Source organism: Ambystoma mexicanum, chromosome 3q (assembly GCF_040938575.1).
Source record: "Ambystoma mexicanum isolate Mex_15411 chromosome 3q, UKY_AmexF1_1, whole genome shotgun sequence".
Taxonomy (NCBI): domain Eukaryota; kingdom Metazoa; phylum Chordata; class Amphibia; order Caudata; family Ambystomatidae; genus Ambystoma; species Ambystoma mexicanum.
This window is the reverse complement of record NC_090926.1, coordinates 967,582,709-967,608,002: the sequence shown is the minus strand read 5'-3', so window position 1 is coordinate 967,608,002 and position 25,294 is coordinate 967,582,709. Positions and strand designations below refer to the sequence as shown.

At 47.8% G+C, this 25,294-nt stretch overlaps 1 protein-coding gene across 7 annotated transcripts in view; it reads left to right on the top strand.

Moving 5' to 3' along the window:
* The window catches only part of SDK2 (sidekick cell adhesion molecule 2), a 1,531,827-nt gene that overhangs the window by 1,473,437 nt on the left and 33,096 nt on the right, over positions 1-25,294 (top strand). For all 7 annotated transcript variants that reach the window (XM_069655112.1, XM_069655110.1, XM_069655117.1 and 4 more), the window contains one exon: positions 13,075-13,201. In XM_069655112.1, the coding sequence (XP_069511213.1) occupies positions 13,075-13,201 (127 nt within the window). The remainder of the gene's footprint in view (positions 1-13,074; positions 13,202-25,294) is intronic.

Sequence of the window (25,294 nt, the reverse complement as noted above, 5' to 3'; positions counted from 1 at the left end):
TTTGAAAAGCCCCCCATCCCCTGCATTCCTTCTTGTTTTGGGGGCACTGCTTCCCCTTTTCGGGTTTCCAGTGCTGGGAAACCCCTCCCATTTGATCTATCACTTGTTTTTTCTATGGCACCACTCCCTCCCATACCGGCATCTCCCTCCCCCACCTTAAGTGGAGAGCTGCCAGGAGCCCCTATGGCCCATTTTCTGTGAGGCTCACTAGCTATCCCATGTGCCTCCCGGTGCAGGAGATGTCATCCCCTTTTTATGACGCATTCTTTCTCCCATTGTAGCAGAAGCCATCTTCCATTGAGTGCCCTGGGGGCATCTTATGCCCCCTTTACCCTGTCAGAAGAACTCTAATTGTATCTTTCATGAACAACAGAACATGGATGCGGCAGATGATAGTTTTCACTCCCAATGCATGGTCACGCGTTTCCTTTTTCACAGCAATAATGCAATTAGGGGGAACATGTTCTACTGCTTGTGTTATAAGTCCTGTTCAAATGGGCATGGTCATTTCTGGCTGCCTCGCTGTATTTGTAGGCAGGGGGGAGTCCTCTTTATCCATACATCTTTGCAGGCTTACCCCTGGAAAACTCAGGAACGATGGCCAGTGTGTGAGCTGGCATCAAATAGGGAGTGGGATGTCTGCCACTTAGCCACATTCCTCAAAGGGTATGGCTGTTGGTGGCCAGATTCTGCCAGGCTGCCTGTCTACTATTGGGCTGCCATCTTCAAATCTGAATGTTGCAAAATCCATTATTGGAGGGCTGGACTAACCATCACCCTGATTTCTGGATTGAAACACTTGTGTATAGGCATGTTATAAATGCCATATCATATCATAAAGAGGGGATCTGTACCCAGGAAGCTATTTAATTACTGGAACTGGAAGAGATTTGAAGATGATGGCGGCAGAGGGATCCCGAAGGACTGTTGCTGGAAACAGCATTGGCTCAGCCAACACAGTCACGTTTTGCACCTCAACCATTTAGTCAACAAGGGAGACCGTTTCAAGGTGCCTCCCTCCCCTTGTCTGTTGGCAATAAAGAGCCAGCTGTCCTGCTCAACCTGCATCACCCTTCCCTGGCCAATGGAGCTTGTTGCAGGTTTGCAATGCACTTGCATCACCCAAAATCAGCTATGAGCCATATAACTATTTCTGTCCAGCCTAGAGGCTAGAGTCTTGATGGGCACCCTCTCTGCTCTGCTACAGTGGTGGAAGTCTGCTGTGCTGACCTTGAATATAAGAGGCACCTCCCAGGAACCTGAAGTCCAGTTGCCTAGCTGCAGAAGTCCTTCTGACCCTGTCTGGTGTCAATGCAAGAAGAACACCAGTCAGGCCATCTATGAGGATCTCGGCTCCATCGCGGGAACAGTCCAGGGTGACTCCACTTCAGTCTGAAATCTCCAACTGAACCAGAAGATGACTGCCGGTCAGCTGGGCACACTCATACCCATGTCACAGCATGATCCCAACGACTGTGGGGCAAGTCCTTCCCAGCAAGCCACCATCTACTGGGGTTTTCCTACCTTTGTGGGGGCTCCAGGAGCTGAGATCCCTTATATGTCTCGGAACTCCCACCCCCAATACATGATGTTCAGGATAAGACACTGATTGTAGCAAACATTATACGCAGCAAACAAGTTCACGAACCTGCACATAGCAAGGGATGTGGTTCCTCAAGCACAACCTTGTTGAAGATGTCGTGGAGGTCTTCCAGTCAAAGAATGGTTGGTGTGCGCCGTGGGAGGCAGGTGTAGGGGGGTTTGCGATTGACTGTCTGTCCAATAGAACGAGCAGGCAATACATTGTGAAAAAGTCTGGCGTGATGATCTTGCCCCCAGATAGTCTGGAAGAGAAGTGTCTTGAGAGTTCTTTTAAACATTAGGAAATTAGTTTACCTTCTTAGGTTAGGAGTGAGAGTGTATAGGGTTTATGTATGGGATTTATGAACACAAACCTAACTGACAAGCAATGGAGCCAATACCCAAGGGACACATCCAGGGGGTGGCAAGTAAGAGTACAGAGGAGCAGGGATGGATAAAGGGAGTAGGAGGGCGGGGGGGTCACTCCAGAGGGGAAGAATGAGGATCAAGTAGTGTGTTCAGTGATAGGCGAGATGTTCTTTCAAGACTAGGGTCTCTAGGTGTTTCAAGTAGGCTGGATCGGATTGATGACTGCTGCCATCCAGATGGTGCGGGCGCTCAAAAAAGTGCAGCATGCCCGAAATGTTTTATTATTCCAAGGATGTTTCCATTCCATCATAATGAACTACTTATGTTTTCTGGAGCAAAGGCACAAGTTTGCATGTGATGTGTGCCCTTAACAGTGCTGAAGTGTTAGTACGCGTCAGTTTCTCGAGTGGAAGGAAGAGTGAGGAGCTTTGAATCTGAAGGGATCTGCCCCAAAATAGTTTGTTCCTAATAGTGCTTGATTTGTAAGAAAATAAGTGCCGGGAACCAAATATTTTCTAACACGCTTGTGACACTGCGGGAGGGCAGTTCCCCACCACTGCTGCCACCACACACCGCTGCACCCCACAGTGTCAACACATTTGTGATTAAAATATAGCTTGCATCTGCTCATTGGGGTTGATGGAGGCTCTGGCTGTCATTACTTCATAATCAATCTGAGGCTGAGGCAATAAGTGACTGGACTCAGAAATAAGTGCTGGGGCTGAGCCCCAGAAAACACTCCCACAAATTAAGCACTAGTTCCTACGCTGGGCAGATGCTTGGTTTGTAAGATTTGATGCTTTTGGAGAGGTATGCGAGAATGGGCCTTGTCTTATGTGACATTCGTTTATTGCCTAAAAGATGCTGATATGGCCTTTAAGCGCTTTGGGTTGTCTAGGAATTTGGTAGACCGTATATGAACATTACATAATAGCCTGTATATTATTTTACAGTAAACCAGCAATTGCAACAGTTATGATGCGTTGGGTGGGGAGTACTGTGTGTTTGAGTATGTCAGTGAGTTAGAGATCACTGACATGAGAAGCGAATTTTAGTGTCATGGGATTATGCCAGCTATTATCTGGGCACAGCACTTGAAAAGTGGAGAGAGAAAAATGTGTCGGAAGTTGGCTATCTAACCCAGTGCAACTGATGGCAGTGTAGCGCACAGCTGCCATTGATATGACTTCACAGTGCATTGCCTGTTCAGCTCTCAGGATCCGACTTCTGGGTGAACTGATAGGCTTTCGTCTCAATACACCAGCCTGAGAGTAAATACAGACTCCACTAGACCTCAAATTGAGCCAAAGGAAAGGAAAGGAAGAACGCCAGCCGCCTCTCGACTCCAAGCTGCAAGAGAAGCAAGTAATATCATTAGTCTCCATAGGAAATGTATATAGGACTCAACCCATGTTCACCTCCCCGCTCGTCACGGAGTAAGGTTAAGTATGTTTACCTGATTGTGAGTATGTTTCCACTCAGAAAGAAGAGGACAGGAAGGCACGGGAGTACCAAACCACCAAACGCTGTGCAGAATACGAAAACCAGGGTGGAACGAGGATGGGCTAAAGGGAGAGGAAAGTGGGGCACATTTGGTGTCATCAGAGGTAGTCAATTTCCAAAGGTGTTGTAGTAGGAAAGGGAAATCCAAACCCAGTATCAAGGGCATACCAAAAAAGTCATACCAAAGTATCGAATTAGATCCAGTTCAAAAACTAAGGTCCATTCAGCAAGGCAGTCCAGATACCATGTCCAAGTTCAAACAACCAAAGATATCCAAGAATCTCCAAAGCACCAAAACCAATGTCTAGTTAGCCAGGCAATCCATAAACAGAAAAGCAGAAGGTCAAAGAATTGTGAAGTCAAGAAGGAATACAATAAACCAGGAATCAGGCGATGCTCGCCGTGGTCAAACAACAATTTCATAAGCGTGGGACGCCAGCGCTTAAATCCCTGTGTTCCAAGGACGCCGTTCATCTGTCATGTCTGCCAATAGGGTTACAGTATGTGGCATAATGTGCGGGTGCTTGGGACGCTGGGTAGTGTAGTGCCCTGCCATGACTGTGATCAAAAAGCTGCAACTGTGTCAAATCAACTTCTGGGGCACCAGTGGTCCAGGGATGAATATCGGTTTCTAAACCATCAATCGACCCAACACCTCTAGTACACCAGAAGGGATCCAAACACACTGGAAACACAAGCAAATTATAAAACTCCTTGTCCAGTTTTGGTAACGTGGATGGAACGGCAGGCTTATCGCCGCAAGATCGTGGATCGTTGGTTAACTGCAACACAGCAAAAATACAATTATTACCCAATGATAAAAGGGACTGTCCAGTCAGGTTGTATAAAAACATCTACTTTATTATTATTCAACAGACAGTTTTACAAAATACAACCCACCCTGTAAAGAAATGCAGAGGACAGACAGTTTTAAGAATGAAAATTGATGCACTAAAGTAATTAATCACAATGGTTTAAGGATACCTGGTTTCAGCAAAAAGGGAGTAATGGGTCATAAAATGGCAGTAGGGGTCTTCAGAGAAGGTTCATGGTGACAGAACCACAATGTACCTTGTGCATGTAGACGTTCTTGGTGCTCGACAGTGTAGAGTCGGTTTCAGGGCACTTTGCATCTTCTGCAACAGAGTTCACGACAGGAGACAGCTGTGGGTATCAGGCAGCAGGCAGTTTGGCGAGTGAGGCTGGATGGACGGCTGCAGGCTGGCCTACATGACGGCCCGGGCTCAGAAATCGTTTCTCAGTGCTGGTTGGCGGGTCTAAAACACTGGTCAAGGCATCTCAGATGTTAACGACTGCAGTGTGACAACAGTCAGTGATGCAGTCGGTTGCAGCTCGAGGAGCTTGACTGGCTCAAAAATATCCATTAAGGCAGATGCTGGTTGATGCTTGTCGATACACTCCTCCAAGCTTCTTCACTAGGCTTGTGTTGTCCTTTAAGGCGGACTGCCCAAAGCTGAGGAGAGTGTTGCAGGCAACGGCCTTGTCCTTGGTTTGGTTTAAAGACTCACTGGCAATTCCCACCTAGGATTCTTGCTTGCAGAGCCTAGCAGGACATGATGTGTGCTGGCTAGGTACCGGTTCTGGAGCGGCTTGGAGGGTCCTCTGGATTCAGTATCTCCCTCTGTTCCCTGGGAGATGTTTAGGGGAGGGATCTTGCTTCCCTCTTGGAAATCCTGACCTTTCTTCACTGGCGGAAGCTGTAAGGCAGACTTTACCTTCAGCCAGGGTCCAAAGCAGACTTTAAAATAATGGGACACGATGGGTTTGTAAACTGGGTCGCTAAGGCAAGAATTTCAGCAGAAAAATGTCAACGTTTTTAACTATGTCTTCCAAAAAGTAAAGAAGGGGGGCTTAAAAGTCACTGGGATCTTTGGAGGTATTCAGGACCACGTAGCCTCTTCAAATACCTTTAGATTTTTGACTTTGGCTTCAAGGCACTTTATTGCAGTTGAGCCAGTGTCAAGAGTAGAGTCGTGTTTTCCAATGGCGAGTCGGTTTTGAAATGGTTCAAGGCGTGAGCTCCTGGTAGAATGGAGTCAAGTCAGCCTCAAGACAATTCTTCTGCGGGGTCGAGTCAGTGCTGGAGATGGTAAACTCTATGTCTCCCAGTAGGTTGAGGCAGTGTTTGAGCCAGATTGAGATGCTGCTTCTGTTGAATCAATTTGGTGGTCAAGAAGCAGTGAATTGGTTGTTTCTACCAAGTTGAGCCAAAAATTGAGTCAAGTCAAAGGTGGTCTCCTTCAATGGGTGAAGTTGGCGTCTGGACCACTCAAAGAGCAGTGTGAGGGGTCAAAAATGTGAGATGGACATAAAGGTATAGTTAAAGCAATGTGTGCCATTCATTTAATAAAAAGGGATGAGATAAACGCCTATATTTCCCTATCCTAACGAGATTATCCCTACCTAGCCCACTAAAACTAAAGAGCGATGACCTAGTGTTCAAAGGTCTCTGACCCTCATACTAATACATAGAACAAAAGTGTACAAGGAATATTTGGCTGTCTTCAGTTCACCAAAACAGTGCAAAAGTTCAAACCTATCATTTTTAGAAACTACTCCTTGTGACCAATGTTGGGCTCCCCTCCCATGGAGCAATTCAGGAATACCCTTGGAACAGTTCTGATTCAACAAAGTTCTGTTCAGTTCAACACACAATGGGCCTCATTATGAGTCAGGTGGTACCCGTGGCGGACAAACTGGCAGGCTTCCACCGGACCTGTATTACCATTCCGCCTACATGATTCCTGGAATCACCGGGGCAGTATGACCCCGGTGACCCGGGAATTCCGGAGGCGGAATTCTGTAAGTCCCCATTCCCATGATATGATATGATATGGCATTTGTAACGCGCCTATACACAAGTGTTTCAAGGCGCGACAAGGCAGGGGGGGAACAAGGGGAGACAGACAACGATCCTACTAGGCCAGGTGTCATTCAGATCGTGTTGCATAGGACTCCATGGGGATGGGGAATATGGAAACACTGGTTCTGTCTATGACGGAGCCGTTGTTTCCATTTGCGCCTGCAGGCGGGTTGTGTAAATCTCGCCAGGTCAGACCTGGCAGGAGTGACACCTCCCACCTGCAGGACTCTCAATCAGCCGGTCCGGAAACAACGGTGGCGGCAGTTTTACTGACACAGTTCTTTCTGGACCGGCAGGGTCGTAATGAGGCCCAATGTCTTTTCCATCCACTGCGTCCTTCCACTTGGTAAAGTAAATGTCTCTTTCCCAAACACATGTTCAAAAACCAAAGCAACAGTTCTCCTCCACAGTATCCTTACTGGTGAGGCAAATGTCTCTTTCACAAAACACTAGTTCACAAAGCAAGGCAATTGTTTTTCTCCACATAATGTCTTTCTCAGGATTCAAAGCATACTTTATCATACCCCAATTATTCTTCCAATGGAATACTTTTGTCAGGATAGCACAGTAACGGTGATGCAATAGTTTGTCAAAATGATAAAGTTAGCAATGTCTTTCCACAACACCTTTTCACCACAACCACATTTCTTCAAATCAACTGTTTATTGCCTGGTCTACTCGCCTGCAGGGACTAACTATAAGTAGTCCCTTTCCTGGTTCACTCTCCTGCCAGGAAGAAAAATACTCCTACTTCTACAATTGGTCTCTTCATGTTAGTTCAATATAATTATAAATTACAATGATAATTATTCTTTTTATAAAAAGCTTAATACCAGAGATTAGTTTCTAAGTGTGGGATTGGGATTCAAACCTGTGTTGCGCTTGTTGTCTTGCTTACAAGACAAAAGCGCTGCCCCTGAGCTAGCCCCTCTCACCAAATGGGATTTCCCCAAACTGGTGTCGCAGGAAAGGATAATTGCACCCTTGTTGCACTTTTATCTCTTTGCTATAGTCTCTGTGCTGCTGTCAATGTGGGTTACAGGTTTCCCCAAGTTGACATCTCATAAGTGGAGAATTGTGCCATTTGCACTCTTACTTCTCTGGATAGCCTCTTGGCTATTGGCAATGTGGGTTACAGGTTTCACCAAATTGACATTTCATAAATGGATAATTGCACCCTTCATGCCCTCTTACTTCTTTTGGATAGCCTCTTGGCTGTTAGCAATGTGGGTTACAGGTTTCCCCAAATTGATGTTTCATAAATGGAGAATTGCACTCTTCTTTCCCTCTTACTTCTTCTGGATAGCCTCTTGGCTGTTGGCAATGTGGGTTACAGGTTTCCCCAAGTCGACATTTCATAAATGGAGAATTGTGCCTTTTTTGTCTTCTTATTCTACTTGCTCAGTATTGAAAATAGTCTGATTTGATCAAACTTTCCACTAGGAGCGCCCCATGGTTACCTTCTCTTGCAGGCCATTTCAACGGCTTTGTTTGGCGTCTCTGTATCTCTCCCTGCTGCTTTGGGGGACCATTAGCAGATCAGTACTCCGATTGACAGCATTTCCATGCCTGCCACCACCTGCACAGTATCTCTCTTGAGCCCCGCCGGCCCCACTGGGTCTCCACATCCTCCAGCACCTCCAGGGAACTTGTGTTGGGTCAAGAGCATGTCTCCCACACAGCTGGGCTTCTCTCCTTGCTGCTGACCGCGTGTCCACTTCCTGCTGCGCGTACTCTGTAAATATTCACACCTTCTCTTCCTGCGTTGGCTTCTACTAGTGTTTGCACTCCTGCTACAGCTCCAGCTACTTCGGTGTTGTTCCTGACTGCTTTTGCTGCTCCTTTCCTTCTCCACAGCTGTGGTCTATTTTCAGGTTTAAATGTCCCACTCAGATGCCTTGCCTTCAAGCAACTAGTCCGCATATTACCTTCAGTGGAGTCTTTGATCTTCATTGGCTCTTGGTCCTTCTTCCACATCCCAGTACCACAGGCATTATGGATTTTGAAGTCCATAATAGGTTGGAACCTTTTATGTCTATTTATTTCTATTTGATTGTTGAAATGACTGTTATCAGAGTTAGGAGAAGTTATATGAGTAATGTGTGACTTAACATCATGGCTAAGACTTCTGCCAAAGACAGAATTATAGCCTTCAGAGAATGTCACATCTAATCCTGGAACTCCCAGGGATCCCTGGGTTTCCTCCTGAGAGGGACCTGTGCAATAACAGCATGCCATCAGATTTTTAGGAATTACAGAACACTCATCCTGACAAGAAGATGAACACCATATCTCTCCAAAGGAGTCACTGCTGCCCCCTGACAGCCTTCTCATCCCATGTGATCCTCTCTCATGCTACCACCCTAATGGTTAGGATCAGGTAGTGCCTGCCTTCCCCTGGCCACATGGGAACAGATCTTAAGCTGGGGTTCAGTGATGGTTCTGCAGGATTCATGTTCTTGGAGTGCTAAAGGCACCGCCACAAGGTCATGTAGCTTCTCGAAGTGAGTCATACACGGTAGAGCCAACTCAAAAAGCATCTCGAGACAGTCCAGGATCCCAAGGCAAATTGGGCCCTTTCTTCTTCCCTTCCGAGACAAGGACACAACTAAGAAATTGCAAATACCTTGTAGTGTCATGCGCCCAGATAACTCCGGGTTGGAAGTGCTTTATAAACAAATAAACAAACAAGGTTCATATAGAGCTTAAGCAGGGTTCTGTAACCTCTATTGGCAGGGACCTGGGTACCAGTGCCACAGTTGCAGTAGGCCTTTTTCCAGCCAGCTTGTCATCCTATATAGACCCTGGGTATTGCTAGTAGCAAGAGCTTTGCTCTTCCGTGGAGCCCTCTGTTTTCACCTCTATGTCGGCTGACTTTAGAACCTCCTTTCTACTCAAAGAGTTCCAGGTAAATCCTTCTTGTCTTCAAATCCAAAGATTAATCCACTAATGGGAGGGATTCCCCTCCTTATATAAGCAAAATGCTACATTGGATTTTTTCACAGCAAGTCTACTGTTAGGGGTCCAATCCTGGCTGCTGCAACACATGTCCTTTGCCTGCTTTTGTCATACCCAGAGTGCCATGTCTGCAGGAATTTGGGACATAGACTGGGACATTGGGGAGTCTTAGCATATCCATAATGCTGAGACTCCTCTGATGTGAATACCGCTCCTCTGGGCTACACCAACACCGCCCCCTTCCCCTGTTTTCAGGCTGCCCGGATGACTGTCCTGTGCCCCTTGGCACTATACCACACATTGAATATTGACTGTCCATTATTGAAGAGAGCCCAGAGTAGACTTGATTTAGACACTGCTTTGCTTTATGTGGGGTAGCTGCACCCAATGTTGGGAATGCTGGTACCAATACCTTGAACCCAATAGCTGAGTACCTACTCTGTTGGATAAGTGTGGCCTCCCCTTGAAATGCTGTCCTGGGAGCTCCCCTTCTAGAGTGGCAAGTGTCAGTTTTTTCTATACAACCGGGTAGCAGATGAGATCAGCCAATAATCTAAGGTTGTTTTTGGTCACTCGTGTCCAGGAGACTGTTTACAATGTTTGCAGAGGTTATTAGAGAGGAATCTGTCGATTATTTTGTAGAGAAGGAAATGTACACTTCACTCATGAAGCCCGCCCCCCTCACCTCCGTCATACTGGTAGAGCAGCAAGAAAGCACTGTGCATGACACCTGGTATTGTATTGTCTAGTATTGTCTCAATACGGAATCAAAAATATGAAAGCCGTTATGCACTCAGACAACCACACCAAATGTACCCTCAAACTGGAGTGGTAAAAGGAAGTCAATAGACACCATTGGACATGGAAGAACTATAAGTGAAGTCTGACAAGTGTAAAGTGACATCATGAAGAAAAGACAGGAGGACACGCTGACACGATATACAAACACTCAAATAATGAAGATTTAATTGAAGTAATTAAGTAATACATGCAAGAGTGAAGAAATCATATATACTAAGAAGATAAGTAAGAAGAGCTGCAGTAGATGTATGTACACAGAAACGCAAGGTAGATGAGATATATAGAAGAAGTATCCATGTTTAAAAGATGAACTTCGGTTTTGTTTAATAGTAAGCTGAAAACCCTAAGGAGAAAGACCGAGGCAGAAGATCTGACAGACACTGGAATAGAGATTCATGCAAGAACAAAGAATATTTGTTTGGCTAAGGATCAAAGATGCCACAGTGAGCAGCAAATGCAAAGTACAAAAGGAGTCAAAGAGGATAAGCCATGTACGTAAGACATATTTCTTTTAGATTAAGCAAAGGAGTAAACATCTGTGAGGGCCAAGTGTTGGACAATTAAAAGTGAAGAAAGTATATACAAGATAGAGCCACTAATTCTCCAGAGGCCGAAGACAGTAATGGCACCCTGTAGAATTGAATCAAATAGCACTAAATAAAAGGACAGAATGGAGAAATCATGGTCTCCTCACACATGGTGGAAGACCAGAAAAGAAGGCCTATTCATAACACTCCAGATGAAGATAGCAATGTACCCTCACTCCCTTAAAAGTTCCGAAGAAGAGAACAGTCAGCAAGGTTAACTACAAGGAAGAGGCCTTGGTTTAGGGACTAACTAATGAGAGATGATAAGGCTAATTGGCCAAGTGGGCAGTTGACTGATGTTGTTCCCCGCATTTCGGTTTGTTTTGCTTACGTGCTGCTAACGAGCGGAATGTCCAAGGTTGCAAGAGGATGCGAACCAATTAGGATGGCTTATGCGATGCTGGACTATACACTGATGCAGAAGCCAATCCACTGCTATTATTCTACTATTATCTGTATTGTACATAGTTAGAGGTTGTTCTAGGTGTGCCTTTTAAAGGGCAGCCAATTATGTTATCAACACCTAAATAAGCTATAGGTATATAAGTTCTCTTAACTGAGTCTCGGGAAGATAGCTCAGGGGCAACGTGCTTGCCCTGGAAGCAAGACGACACTATGCAACACAGGTTTGATCCCGGGTCCGCGCTTAGAAACCTCTGGGTTTTAAGTGTGTTATAAATAACCTACCATATCAATCCCTCCACTCGATAGGTTTTTACTATTTGCCACGTAGGAAGACGTCATAGATGACGCGTATTAAGGTATAAAGCGTTTGTATAATGCAAATGTATTTGAGAGTGACTATGCTGCGACTTGTTATGCTCGCCAGATTTCCCTGCTCTTTATTGAACTGATAATAAAGTAGTACTTTGCCATATTCTTTGAGTCTCTCCGGTTATTTGGGCCCGTAATTATTGGTTATGTTAATCCAGTCCAGCACTTGATACGCTCCAGGTGATACTGCACAATTTGGCTCCCCTATGGTATTTTTGGTCAAAGAATTAAGGCTGAGGCAATTTACACGAGTTAGTGGTATGGTGGTAGGCACAGTTCAACACAGACATTAGACAAGGCAATACATATGAAGATCCAGGCACCTTTTAAAGCTTTGCAGGCTCTCTCTCTCATGTCTCACTACAGAAGTATACATTTGTCCAGTGACAGCTGTGTTTCGCCCCACATTCTAGAAAAGGGACTGTTCAAGAAGGAAAAGGGCAATACCAGGGCGATTTGGTGGTAGAGCGCTGCACCATGGCATCATTGCAGCTGCATTCTGTGACCTTTATTCCTTAAGAAAAACTGTATTAAAAAAACAGCTCTGATCACTTATGTAATAGTCACTACCAGCCCACTTCCCCACACGAGTGTGGTCAATGGATCTGGAGAAATGAGAACTGTACAACTCTGAACTGAAATACCAACACTGCATTAACTGCAGCAGTCACATGAAGCTGAATCCCAGACATGTATTACACGTGTTTCCTCAAGACCATGGGGACATGTGAAATCAAGGCAAATATGCGCACAGCTTAATCAAGACTCTCAAAACTCCCTCCTCCAAACATGGGGGCTCCCCATTCCAGATGGACCCCATCAAAGTGATCTTAGCTTGCTTTTCAGTAGTGCTGAATGCCACAGTTATGCCATTTTCTTACACTAAGGTATATTCCCTCCGGGGATGAGACCCTCCACCAGTTATAGGTGTCAGCCCACCTCTTTACTATAGATGCACCCTCTCGAGACATGGCATCCCATTCTGGATTTGGGGTGCTCCTATCCCTTTCGGTGGTTTGAGCCCCCTCCACCAACCTCATTGGAATGCTTCCTGATCCGTATTCTAGTCTTGGTAACGGGAGTCACCCACATGTGCACCGTGGCTCATTTATACATAGCATACGATTAACCAATAAGGCCCCAGAGTCCATCAGGTCTGTCCATTTCCCAGCAGTGATCCCCTCCCCCCTCCAGACATGCAAGACCCTTCATTCGAGAGGTTGGGTGGGTCTCCACCAGCAATCCTCTCTTGAGATGTAGAAAAATCCCAATCAGGAAGGACCATGCCATAAAATGCCAACTTTCTGATGTGGGGAACCCCTCTCCAGCGGATCAAGCCTCTATCAGATGCCCCCATGAACAGCACCCGCTGCCAGTAAACGCCTTATTATTGCCTGGGATCGGTGTGTGTGTATCTCGCCTGTGAATTTGGAGCTCTATTTAACCTGCATGTTGGGGTTTGGTCTATGCAGTATGTGGGCCTGTAAATAGTGTACTTATATGGTAACATACCAAAGTCTCTTGTAATATGGTGTGTGTTGCTGTGCCTATCTGACAGCCTGTAGCCTTTGCATACGGTCTGTGTCACGGTGCCTGTCTTTCTGTTTTTCTCCCAAGGTCCCCACCACGGCCCAGCCCTGGCAGCCTCCATTACTCGGATGAAGATGTCACCAAGTATAACGACCTTATCCCGGCAGAAAGTAGCAGCCTGACCGAAAAGCCCTCAGAGGTCTCCGACTCCCCGGTAAGAGGCATGGGTGTTGGATATACAAGCGCTGTAGGCCCTAACTTGTGTTCACTTAGTAAAGACATCTTGCAAGAAAAAGAGAATTTTCTTATGGGACTGCAGGAGTTACCTTGTTTCAGAAAGGGGCCCATTTTGGGATGCAGGAGAACAGTTTTCCATGTAATGTTTTTAATGATTTACCACAAAATGATTTTTGACTTTTTAAATAAAAATCAAAGATTTGATGTCTCTTATACCAACTTTTTTACTTTTTTTAATCATTGTTTCTACCTTCTTCCCAAATAGCCGGATTTTTACATATTATGTCAATCCAATTGAAATTCCAAATGCTAGTCCCAGATATTAGTACCACTGATTTTGTTTTGGTGCTTTTTATTTCAAAATGTTTTTGATCCTAGTATTTAATTAATCCCACATACATAATAAACCTCAATGCCAATGTTTTACCTGCAAAGTATTTTTTATCAGATTTTGCTGGGTTATTTTAAAATTTTCAAGCCAATTTATAACATTCTAAGGCCCTTGACTTGGGAGGATAGCTCAGGGGCGACATGCTCTCCTTGGAAGCAAGACAACATGGAGTACCACTGTTTGATCCCCTAGGTCCGCGCTTAGAAACCTCTGGGTTCTAAGCACGTTATAAATATCATATTACAGTTTATGTTGAGACCACATATACTCCAACTTCATTTCTAAGTTCTGAGGGTCCATTTTGACAGTGAGTGTGTACTTTTCCCTATATGTGTGCCTTGAATATATGTTTTGCATCCGTAGTGACAAACGCAGGCAAAATAGCATGTTACAAATGGTAAAAAGTGGTATTTTTGCCTTGTTTAAATATGTATAAAAGATTTGCCCACCCATTTGTCTGGTATCTACCACAAAGGGAAAGCACAACGGTTCAATAGCGTGATGAGGTGTTTAGCAAGTGTGTGTTTGAATGTATGATAGATTTTTAAAGCTTGCATTGACTTAACACTTATAACAGAGTATGTTGGGTGGGTTTTAGCTGGAGGTGATCATGAAAGGGATTATTCTCGCTTGACCCTTAGGTAGTGTCCCAGTTACGCGCAACAACAAGCGAAATGGCCAGTCCTGACCTAAAGTTTTCATGGGCGATGTGGACTTTTTCTGTCCTTAAAGAACTGTGGTTACCTCATAGGCAATACGCAACACTTTGAAGTGGATGCGTTGCTCCGTTGGGAGCCGACGCAAGACATGCAATTGGCACGATATGCGATAATTATTTTGGTTAAAACGCATTCCTGGGACCATAAGCGACTGAGCCTATTAAGTTTGTGTAGGGTAGTTCCATAGTTCGGTTGCTCACTGACCGTAGCACTCTCTACTGAAACTCAAATTGGGATGCAGGGGGATCACGTTCAAAAGATTGACGTAGAACCAGCAGGACGTGGTCTTGATGCCGAGTCATGGTCGGTACCATTGGCATTGGCGTAATTTTAAGGAGGTGGCAAGGGTGTTTGTTTTCCCTCCCAACTTTCGTGGCACACCTTGTGGTCCCCTAATTTGCAAGGGCACCTTTCCTTCAGGTGTAATTTCCCCCCAAAAAAGTGTCAGCAAAATTACTCCACTGGTTGGGTCAAGGATTTCGCACCCTCAGTGAGGTTCCATTTTGACTGGCCACCCTGCTGCTTCCCTTGCAATGGGGCTAGATTTAATTAATTTAGCGACAGAAGACACTCCTGGTGCCACACTGCTGATGAACCCCTAGGCAACCTCTAGAATATCCCCCCTAAAGCATAGCACTGGCTCTGCCTGAGGGGGCATTCGAAAATTCGACCTCGAGCGTGACCCAAAGATCTTTTTTGACAGCTACCACAGGCCTCGGCAAAATCCCATACTTTGGGTCGGAAGTAGAGGCTGCACTCTTGCTGGTGAAAGATGGAGGGAAAAATTAGTTGGTTCAGATTTGTTTCTTCTGGGATTATAGGACTATACTGCTCTTAGGAAACAGAGGGGGGGAGTGAAGGCGAGGGGAGAGGGGAAAGTCGTGGAAGGAAAGAAAAGAACTGCAATCTTGGAGGCATTTAGATGAAGAGATTGAGCCAATCTCCAAGACTGAATTGCAACAAGACAAGAGGTAAACGTAGAGTGTATAGAGGAAGAGAAAGAAGAAAACAAAGAAAAGACATATTGAAAGTGGCATAGAGGCCGAGTAAAACCAGAAGTGACGATTGCTGAGAATCCTGAGCAGAGAGAAGAGCCATTTCAGTAGAGTGAAGAGGGCCAAAACCAGACTGATAGATCGGAGTCGCAGAATTAACATAAGAAGAGACTTGAGAATAGACAATATTTTCAAGGAGTTTAGAGAGGAAAGGTAGTAGCGATGAGGGGGTCGAGAGGTTTCTTGAAAATTGGAAGGATAGAGGCATGTTTGAATATAGAAGGGAAAGTGGAGGACCGAAGAGAGAGATTAAAGACCAGAGCCAGATAGGGAGTAAGACAAGAATAGACCTTGGGAATAAGAGAGTAAGGAAGAGGATCAGAAGGTGAGGCTTTAGAAAGGAAGCAGGAGATGTTGGAGACAGTAAGGGGATGGAAAGAGGACAGAGAAGAGGAGGAAGGGGGAGAAGTGATAGGACAGGAAGAAGGGGAAGACAAAGAAGAGGAGAGTATGGATGACCAGAGAACAGTAGCTTTAGAAGAAAAGTAAGAAGCAAGATCAGATGCAGTGAGGGGATGAAAGGGAAGGATCAGAGGTTGAAGGGAGAAAGAATACGGTTAACGGTCTGAAGGTAAGCTGAAAGAGAATTTAGAAGGGTGGTGTAACAGTGTTGTTTGGCCAAGAAGAGGGCTGCATTGTAATCAGAGTGGAGTGAAAAGAGCTAAAGAAGGTCAGAAGGAGATTATGATTTCCACCAGCGGTGCTCAGCGCCCCGCAAAGAGCAGCACAGAGAATGAAGGGTGGGGGTGAACCAGGGTTGTGGATGTTTACGTCAGGGTGAGAAGGAAATGGAAGGATACACATAAATAAGAGTGTCTTGAATGAAGGTTGAGAACAGCGCGGAGTAAGTGTCGACTGAGAAAGATGATAGGAAAGAGATGATCTTAAAGAGGGGTCAAAAGATTTATGGTCACAATGAGAAAATGAGAATGAGGAGGGAAGGGGAGAGGAGGAATAAGTGAGAAGGTAAGACTGGAATTATCAGATAAACAAATAGGAAGAGCTGAAACTAAGATAAAAGAAAGCAGAGAAGAGAACATCAGAGCCAAAGATGATCCAGAACCATAGGAAGAAGGAGACGGCACAGGTGCAAGGTGGTAGGAATCGAGGAGAGGAAGAAGTGGGATAGCAGAATGAGTGGATTGAAATCTCCCAGCGGAATCAGAGGAGCATCCAGCGGGAGGAGAGAAGATAATAGCAGGCGAAGGTCATTACAGAAGGAATCAAGAGGCCCGGGAGGGCGCTAGATCAGGGCAAAGGCACTAGGAAAGGGCTTAGTCATCCCAGACTGCATGATGCAGCCAGTGAAGCTGAGGGGACCACAAGGCATCGCATCCGCTAATGAATGTGAACTGTGGTGCAATATCCAGGCGCACAATGATGATGGAGGTCTTCTGTCAGCATTATCGCTTGAAGACATCAGCAGTGGGGGTTCGATGTGCGCGCTACAGCGCCCCAGCTCAAATGTAGTTTTTTTAGACTGCCAGGGCTCAGCCCTGGCCCACTTAATGCTGTGCGCCGACATATAGAATTATAGCTGAGTAGCAATCTTCAGTGGCAAAGTGTTTTCCCCCGAGCTGTTCGGAGTGCCACGAGAGCAGAGGTTGCTTGATGACAAAAACAAAGAAATATAATTGGTGTCCTGATCTCCTCTCCTGCTGCCTCCCTGTATAGTCCTAGTCCTTGCTTCCCCGTGCCACCGGAGAGCAGGGAGGCAAGGAAAAGACTGGAGTCCCACGCTGTGGAGTCCCACCAGTGGAATGTGATTCCCCTATTCTATTGGTGTGATGTCATAGGAGGTACAGCTTTTAGAAACAGCCCAGGGTCAACCATCTAGCACTTCCAGGCCGAGGCAGACCCGCCCAAATAAAAAAACTGGCCAGGATGCCCGGCTGCAATGGCCTAAAGAAAGTGGATTATTACAGTTTTCACTCCCTTGATGCAACCACCTACCCCCTACTTTGGTTATTCTGTCCCCCCCCTCCCCTTCGTTCTCGTGAGCCAGGCTTTCCCGGATCACACCCCACCCTAATTTCAGCGTCACGTCATGTTTGATATCTATAGTAAATAGCCCTAACCACAAGCCTGATGGTTTATCGTTCGTGTTGATATAGTCCTATTGTCAGGGGGCTGGGCTTCGAGTCTGGATTTTGCTTCAGAGAAAGGTTAGTAATCCTACTGTCCCGTAAACAAGCCTAGGCTGTCGTGCGACCTTTGGATTACCTGTGGGGAAGTTAATGTCGGCCCTTTTCTCAGAATCCCAGCCGCCGTGTGCACTCGGGCTCGCGGCCTGCCGCTGCCGTGGAATGTGGCGCATATTGTGTTTGCTGTGAAAGACGTGGGGCGCCCCAGTCCGGGTGTGTGTTCTGCGTAGTCCCTCTGTTGTGCGAGCCTCCGGTGTCACGTTGCGTATGAGCAATAACACTCTGAAGAATTTCCGGCACGTTGGGTGTGGCCGTACGGTGAGGAGGCTGGGTGAACGGAGGCAACGGTGCGCCAGCCCTAACCTCGCGCCACCAGAGGAGTCCGAGCCTCCAGTCCCTGATCTCGCCTAGCCTACAGGCCCTGACCTCGCGCCACCAGAGGAGGCTTAGCATACAGGCCCTGACCTCGCGCCACCAGAGGAGGCTTAGCATACAGGCCCTGACCTCGCGCCACCAGAGGAGGCCTAGCCTACAGGCCCTGACCTCGCCACCAGAGGAGGCCTAGCCTACAGGCCCTGACCTCGCGCCACCAGAGGAGGCTTAGCATACAGGCCCTGACCTCACGCCACCAGAGGAGGCCTAGCCTACAGGCCCTGACCTCGCGCCACCAGAGGAGTCCGAGCCTCCAGTCCCTGATCTCGCGCCACCAGAGGAGGCCTAGCCTCCAGGCCCTGACCTGCCACTAGAGGAGGCCTAGCCTACAGGCCCTGACCTCGCGCCACCAGAGGAGGCTTAGCATACAGGCCCTGACCTCGCGCCACCAGAGGAGGCCTAGCCTACAGACCCTGACCTCGCGCCACCAGGGGAGGCCTAGCCACCAGGCCCTGACCTCGCCACCAGAGTAGGCCTAGCCTCCAGGACCTGACCTCGCGCCACCAGAGGAGGCTTAGCATACAGGCCCTGACCTCGCGCCACCAGAGGAGGCCTAGCCTACAGGCCCTGACCTCGCGCCACCAGAGGAGTCCAAGCCTCCAGTCCCTGATCTCGCGCCACCAGAGGAGGCCTAGCCTCCAGGCCCTGACCTTGCCACCAGAGGAGGCCTAGCCTACAGGCCCTGACTTAGCGCCACCAGAGGAGGCTTAGCATACAGGCCCTGACCTCGCGCCACCAGAGGAGGCCTAGCCTACAGACCCTGACCTCGCGCCACCAGGGGAGGCCTAGCCACCAGGCCCTGACCTCGCCACTAGAGGAGGCCTAGCCTCCAGGACCTGACCTCGCCACCAGAGGAGGCCTAGCCTCCAGGCCCTGACCTTGCGCCACCAGAGGAGGCCGAGCCTCCAGGCCCTGACCTCGCCACCAGAGGAGGCCTAGCCTACAGGCCCTGACCTCGCGCCACCAGAGGAGGCCTAGCATACAGGCCCTAACCTTGCCACCAGAGGAGGCCTAGACTACAGGCCCTGACCTCGCGCCACCAGAGGAGGCCTAGCCTACAGGCCCTGACCTCGCGCCACCAGAGGAGGCCTAGCATACAGGCCCTGACCTCGCGCCACCAGAGGAGGCCTAGCATACAGGCCCTAACCTTGCCACCAGAGGAGGCCTAGCCTACAGGCCCTGACCTCGCGCCACCAGAGGAGGCCTAGCATACAGGCCCTGACCTCGCGCCACCAGAGGAGGCCTAGCCTACAGACCCTGACCTCGCGCCACTAGGGGAGGCCTAGCCACCAGGCCCTGACCTCGCCACCAGAGGAGGCCTAGCCTCCAGGACCTGACCTCGCCACCAGAGGAGGCCTAGCCTCCAGGCCCTGACCTTGCGCCACCAGAGGAGGCCGAGCCTCCAGGCCCTGACCTCGCCACCAGAGGAGGCCTAGCCTACAGGCCCTGACCTCGCGCCACCAGAGGAGGCCTAGCATACAGGCCCTAACCTTGCCACCAGAGGAGGCCTAGCCTACGTGCCCTGACCTCGCGCCACCAGAGGAGGCCTAGCCTACAGGCCCTGACCTCGCGCCACCAGAGGAGGCCTAGCATACAGGCCCTGACCTCGCGCCACCAGAGGAGGCCTAGCATACATGCCCTAACCTTGCCACCAGAGGAGGCCTAGCCTACAGGCCCTGACCTCGCGCCACCAGAGGAGGCCTAGCCTACAGGCCCTGACCTCGCGCCACCAGAGGAGGCCTAGCATACAGGCCCTGACCTCGCGCCACCAGAGGAGGCCTAGCCTACAGACCCTGACCTCGCGCCACCAGGGGAGGCCTAGCCACCAGGCCCTGACCTCGCCACCAGAGGAGGCCTAGCCTCCAGGCACTGACCTCACGCCACCAGAGGAGGCCTAGCCTACAGGCCCTGACCTTGCGCCACCAGAGGAGGCCTAGCCTACACTCTCTGTGTGAGTGTGGGGGCTGGTTGGGGTAGGATAGAGTCCGTCACAGGTCAGCTCTCTAGTGGACTGCTTTGGGTTGTCTCTCAGACAGACATCTCATAGCATTCTCTCCCACCTCGACCAACACACACACACACACACACACACACACACCGTTGATTTACAACATGTGTGCCCTGGGGACAATGTCGACCTAGAAGAAGCAACCTTGTGTTGTTCCACCGCTCCCTTCCTCTCCCACCATAAGGAAATAGCAGGGAAAGGCAGACAGGCATATTGCGCAGGCTTTTGACTCTGAAAAACCTTCCAGTGCCTTAGGCTCTCGCCTACCTCTACAGAGTCCCACCCGCTTAGGTGGGCAATCAGAGAAGAAGTGTGGTGGGGGCTGAGGCTGAGGAGAACTTTTAGGTAACTGACAAGAACGCCAGGAGGACGACAGACAGACTCTTCTCTCTGAGACACTAGTAGGGCTGGGTTAGAGGCAGTTGCCTTGGGTTCAGATCAGGGGCTTTTGCAGGGCTTTAAGTGGGCCAGGGCGAGCTGGGGCTGAGCCCTGGTAGTCTCCCTAATTTTCGATCAAGCCTGGGGTGCTGTCAGGGCTCCCTCGGCTCCCCACCACCTCAAAGGCAATGAAAGCCACTTTTTATTTTGGTATTTCCTGCTCAAGGTCCTCACACGGCTCCCACTACCCCGACAGTGAGAAAACCCACTTTGTTTTTAATCCCGAGCCATTTCTGGTGACAAGCTAGTGTCCCATCACACTGTACTATTTCGTAGGTGCTGGATTTCTTTTGTTTCATTCAAAGGAAATGGATTTTACAAATGCAGCGGCTTTGTGAAACTCCTCAGCGTAAAGTCTGTTTTCTTTTTTGGAGTTATAGTGCCAGTAGCACCCGTGTGTGAGCTGCGCAGATGCTGAAGGTGTGGTGGGAGCCAGGCAATGGAGTGTGCCTGGCAAGAACAATAGAGGCTGGTGTGAACTTGGGCTTATACCAGTGAATACAACCTACGTTCCGAGCCGCCTGACTGGCTGCTGCCCCCCACCCTGCTTTTCTGGGTGCTAATGTAAGTTAATAAGATGGACTGACCGTTCCCACGAACATCAAGCATTCTCTTGATGGTTCCTGAAACATTTTGAGTTCTGGGTTTGGAGGGAGGAATAAGTGGAGACTTGCAGACGATTCTTTTTTCATGCTGCTCAGTTGCCTGTGTACCCTGATCTTTTTTCTGTATGCTGGCAGTGCATGTCTTTCAAACAGGAAATGACTTGTCACTGGAGACACCTTACTCCAGCCCTGGGCTTTGCGTTTACTTTAGTCCATTCTGTTTACTTCGTCTGACACAAGACCTCAACTCTCAGAATTCAATTAATGGACAAATGGAAGCCTGGGACTGGAGTGTTTGCCCCCGATTATATACAGCAATCTGGTAACTTTACTATCTCAGTAGCCTGTGTCTATACCCATGAATGCCTTTGGATGGTAGTGGCCTTATCATTAATAGTGGTGATTGTTGGTACAAATAAATACAACAAACTGTACAAGCTGTACCATGCACTGGCCTGACACATTTTCTCTCTCTGGCTCACTCTTTTTCTCTCTTTCCCGCTCTCTCTATCTCCCGTCTGTCTCTGACTCTCTTGTTCTCTCTCTCTCTCTCGCTATCTCTGTCTCTCTCTCTCCCCCAATCCCTCTCGCTGTCTGTGTCCCTCTGTCTCTGTCTCTGTCCATGTGCAAGGAAATTGCATAGGCAGGTGTGCATTTGCTGGAGCCAGCCCAGCTGCTGCTGACAGCTTCACCATAAGAGACAAAAACAGATATCTTGAAGGGTGGGTGGGCTCTGCTCTTTTTTTTTTAAAGAAGCTGTTAAAAAAGGAACTTAATTGTGATAACTTTGTAAACTGGCTCTTTTAAAAATGTTTAGAATGTTCATTTCTAATGATCACTTCCAGTTTTTATTCTTATTATGGTATTTGTTGAGCACGGACCTAGCGTCGAGAAGCAACGGAGCGCTTTACAGTAGTATACACCAATACAGATACATAATGGAGCGATGGAGCGCTTTACAGCAGTGTACACCAATACAGATACATAATGGAGCGCTTTACAGCGGTGTACACCAATACAGATACATAATGGAGCGCTTTACAGAGGTGTACACCAATACAGATACATAATGGAGCGCTAATGGAGCGCTTTACAGCGGTGTACACCAATACAGATACATAATGGAGTGCTTTACAGCGGTGTACAACAATACAGATACATAATGGAGCGCTTTACAGCGGTGTACACCAATACAGATACATAATGGAGCGCTTTACAGCGGTGTACAACAATACAGATACAGAATGGAGCGCTTTACAGCGGTTTACAACAATACAGATACATAATGGAGCGCTTTACAGCGGTGTACAACAATACAGATACAGAATGGAGCGCTTTACAGCGGTGTACACCAATACAGATACAGAATGGAGCGCTTTACAGCGGTGTACACCAATACAGATACAGAATGGAGCGCTTTACAGCGGTGTACACCAATACAGATACATAATGGAGCGCTTTACAGCGGTGTACACCAATACAGATACATAGTGGAGCGCTTTACAGCGGTGTACACCAATACAGATACATAATGGAGCGCTTTACAGCGGTGTACACCAATACAGATACATACTGCAGCGCTTTACAGCGGTATACAACAATACAGATACAGAATGGAGCGCTTTACAGCGGTATACAACAATACAGATACAGAATGGAGCGCTTTACAGCGGTTTACAACAATACAGATACAGAATGGAGCGCTTTACAGCGGTGTACACCAATACAGATACATAGTGGAGCGCTTTACAGCGGTATACAATAATACAGATGCTTTACAGCAGTATACACCAATACAGATACATAGTGGAGCGCTTTACAGCAGTGTACACCAATACAGATACAGATACATAGTGGAGCGCTTTACAGCAGTGTACACCAATACAGATACATAGTGGAGCGCTTTACAGCGGTGTACAACAATACAGATACATAATGGAGCGCTTTACAGCGGTGTACACCAATACAGATACATAATGGAGCGCTTTACAGCGGTGTACACCAATACAGATACATAATGGAGCGCTTTACAGCGGTGTACACCAATACAGATACATAATGGAGCGCTTTACAGCAGTGTACACCAATACAGATACATAATGGAGCGCTTTACAGCGGTGTACACCAATACAGATACATAATGGAGCGCTTTACAGCGGTGTACACCAATACAGATACATAATGGAGCGCTTAACAGCGGTGTACACCAATACAGATACATAATGGAGCGCTTTACAGCGGTGTACACCTATACAGATACATAATGGAGCGCTTTACAGCGGTGTACACCTATACAGATACATAATGGAGCGCTTTACAGCGGTGTACACCAATACAGATACATAATGGATCGCTTTACAGCGGTGTACACCAATACAGATACATAATGCAGCGCTTTACAGCGGTGTACAACAATACAGATACAGAATGGAGCGCTTTACAGCGGTTTACAACAATACAGATACAGAATGGAGCGCTTTACAGCGGTTTACAACAATACAGATACATAGTGGAGCGCTTTACAGCGGTGTACAACAATACAGATACATAGTGGAGCGCTTTACAGCGGTGTACACCAATACAGATACATAGTGGAGCGCTTTACAGCGGTGTACACCAATACAGATACATAATGGAGCGCTTTACAGCGGTGTACACCAATACCGATACATAATGGAGCGCTTTACAGCGGTGTACACAAATACAGATACATAACAGCGCGCATTTCAGAGGTAACAGCAGAACAGATATACAATGGGGGATGGGATACAGAGGGGCACAAGGGAGGGGTACAGCTGTACCGGGTGGCGGGGAGCAGAGGGGCGGGCGGCGTCTAGTGAGTCAGGTGGCCCATGGGGCGATGTAATGGCCTAGTTGTTGTGTTGGAGAGATTCCTTGAAGAGGCGGGACTTGAGTTCTTTTCTGAATTGTAGGAGCGTAGGGGCGAGCCTGATTGACGGAGAGGAGGTTCCATAGAGTTGAGGAGTAGGCAGAGAATGCTTGTTTTCACGTCCGTTCCTTTTTGCAGCGGCGGATTTCAAATCTGCATGTGTCCTGGCTTCTCGTGGTGCGCTGTCCACCAGAGATTCTGAGTTTCAGGTAGCTGGTTGCCTTGAGGATGACTGCCTTTTAGATGATGCAGCAAGAATTGAAGGTGATTTGTGCGTGGAGTCAGAGCCAGTGATGGTGGATGAGGGCCGGGGTGATGTGGGCGTATCTGCGTAAACTCTTGATGAGGCGTGCAGCCGCATGTAGGACATGTCTCAGGGCACAAGGGAGGACGACGGGAGGCCTTCGAGGAGTTCTTTGCCCCCAACAGGTGGGGTAAGATCAGTTCTTGAACGGCGGATCTAAAGCTGTCAGGAGGAACGGCTTGACTTTTCTCAGGAGGGACAGCTGATAGCAAGCTGCCTGAGTTTTCTTAGCTATGTGTGTCTTGAAGGAGTGGTGTTTGTCGATGTGGAACTCAAGGGACTTGGTGCAGGTGGTTGGCTCCGGTGCGATGCCCTCAGAGTTCATGGTTGATAGCCAGGTCTGTTTGTCAGGGTGTTCGGTGTTGTTGGTGAGGAGTAGGGATTCGATCTTGGAAGTGTTGAGCTTCAAGTATGCACTGGACATCCACGACGAGGCAGGTTTTGAGTTTATGGATGTCCATTTATATCTAAGTTTAAAAATAGAAACTCTCGTCTTACTGAGCATTAGCAAAGCAACTCCTAAAGTAAACATATACATGATTTTCTAACAGGTTAGCATAGCAAGATGTAGAGTCAGGTGCACCCCTATATTACTCTTTCAAAATACCCCTATGAGAAGGGGGACAAATAATACCACTGAGGCTTCCAGCCTGCTTCGCATAAAAGCAAACATGAAAATGGGTGTCCTTAATTATATTAAATACTGGAAGTGCTTCATAGCAACAGCCTTATGTTCCCTGCAACTTCATCTCCAAAGAGTATGTCACTCCGCAGCTTGTCCCCTAGGTCAGCTGACAGTTGAATGGAACGGGGAGTGAAAGTCTTTGGCGCAGTCCAGTAGAATCTGAATCTGAATGGGGTCCAGAGAAAGTCCCTTCAGAGAATATACATTCACCACCCCCCCCCCCCCACCCCCTTCCAGGCCAAAATCCACCTCCCCGACTCTTCCTGCCGTGTTCTACAATGAGGCTATTTAACGCTGGGGCCTGCTGCCTGAGTAATGGCCCAAGCCCAAAAGTGTGCTGGTTACCATCAGGGTAGCCTTCCCCCACTAGCATTCTATCCACAGTAACAACCACGATGT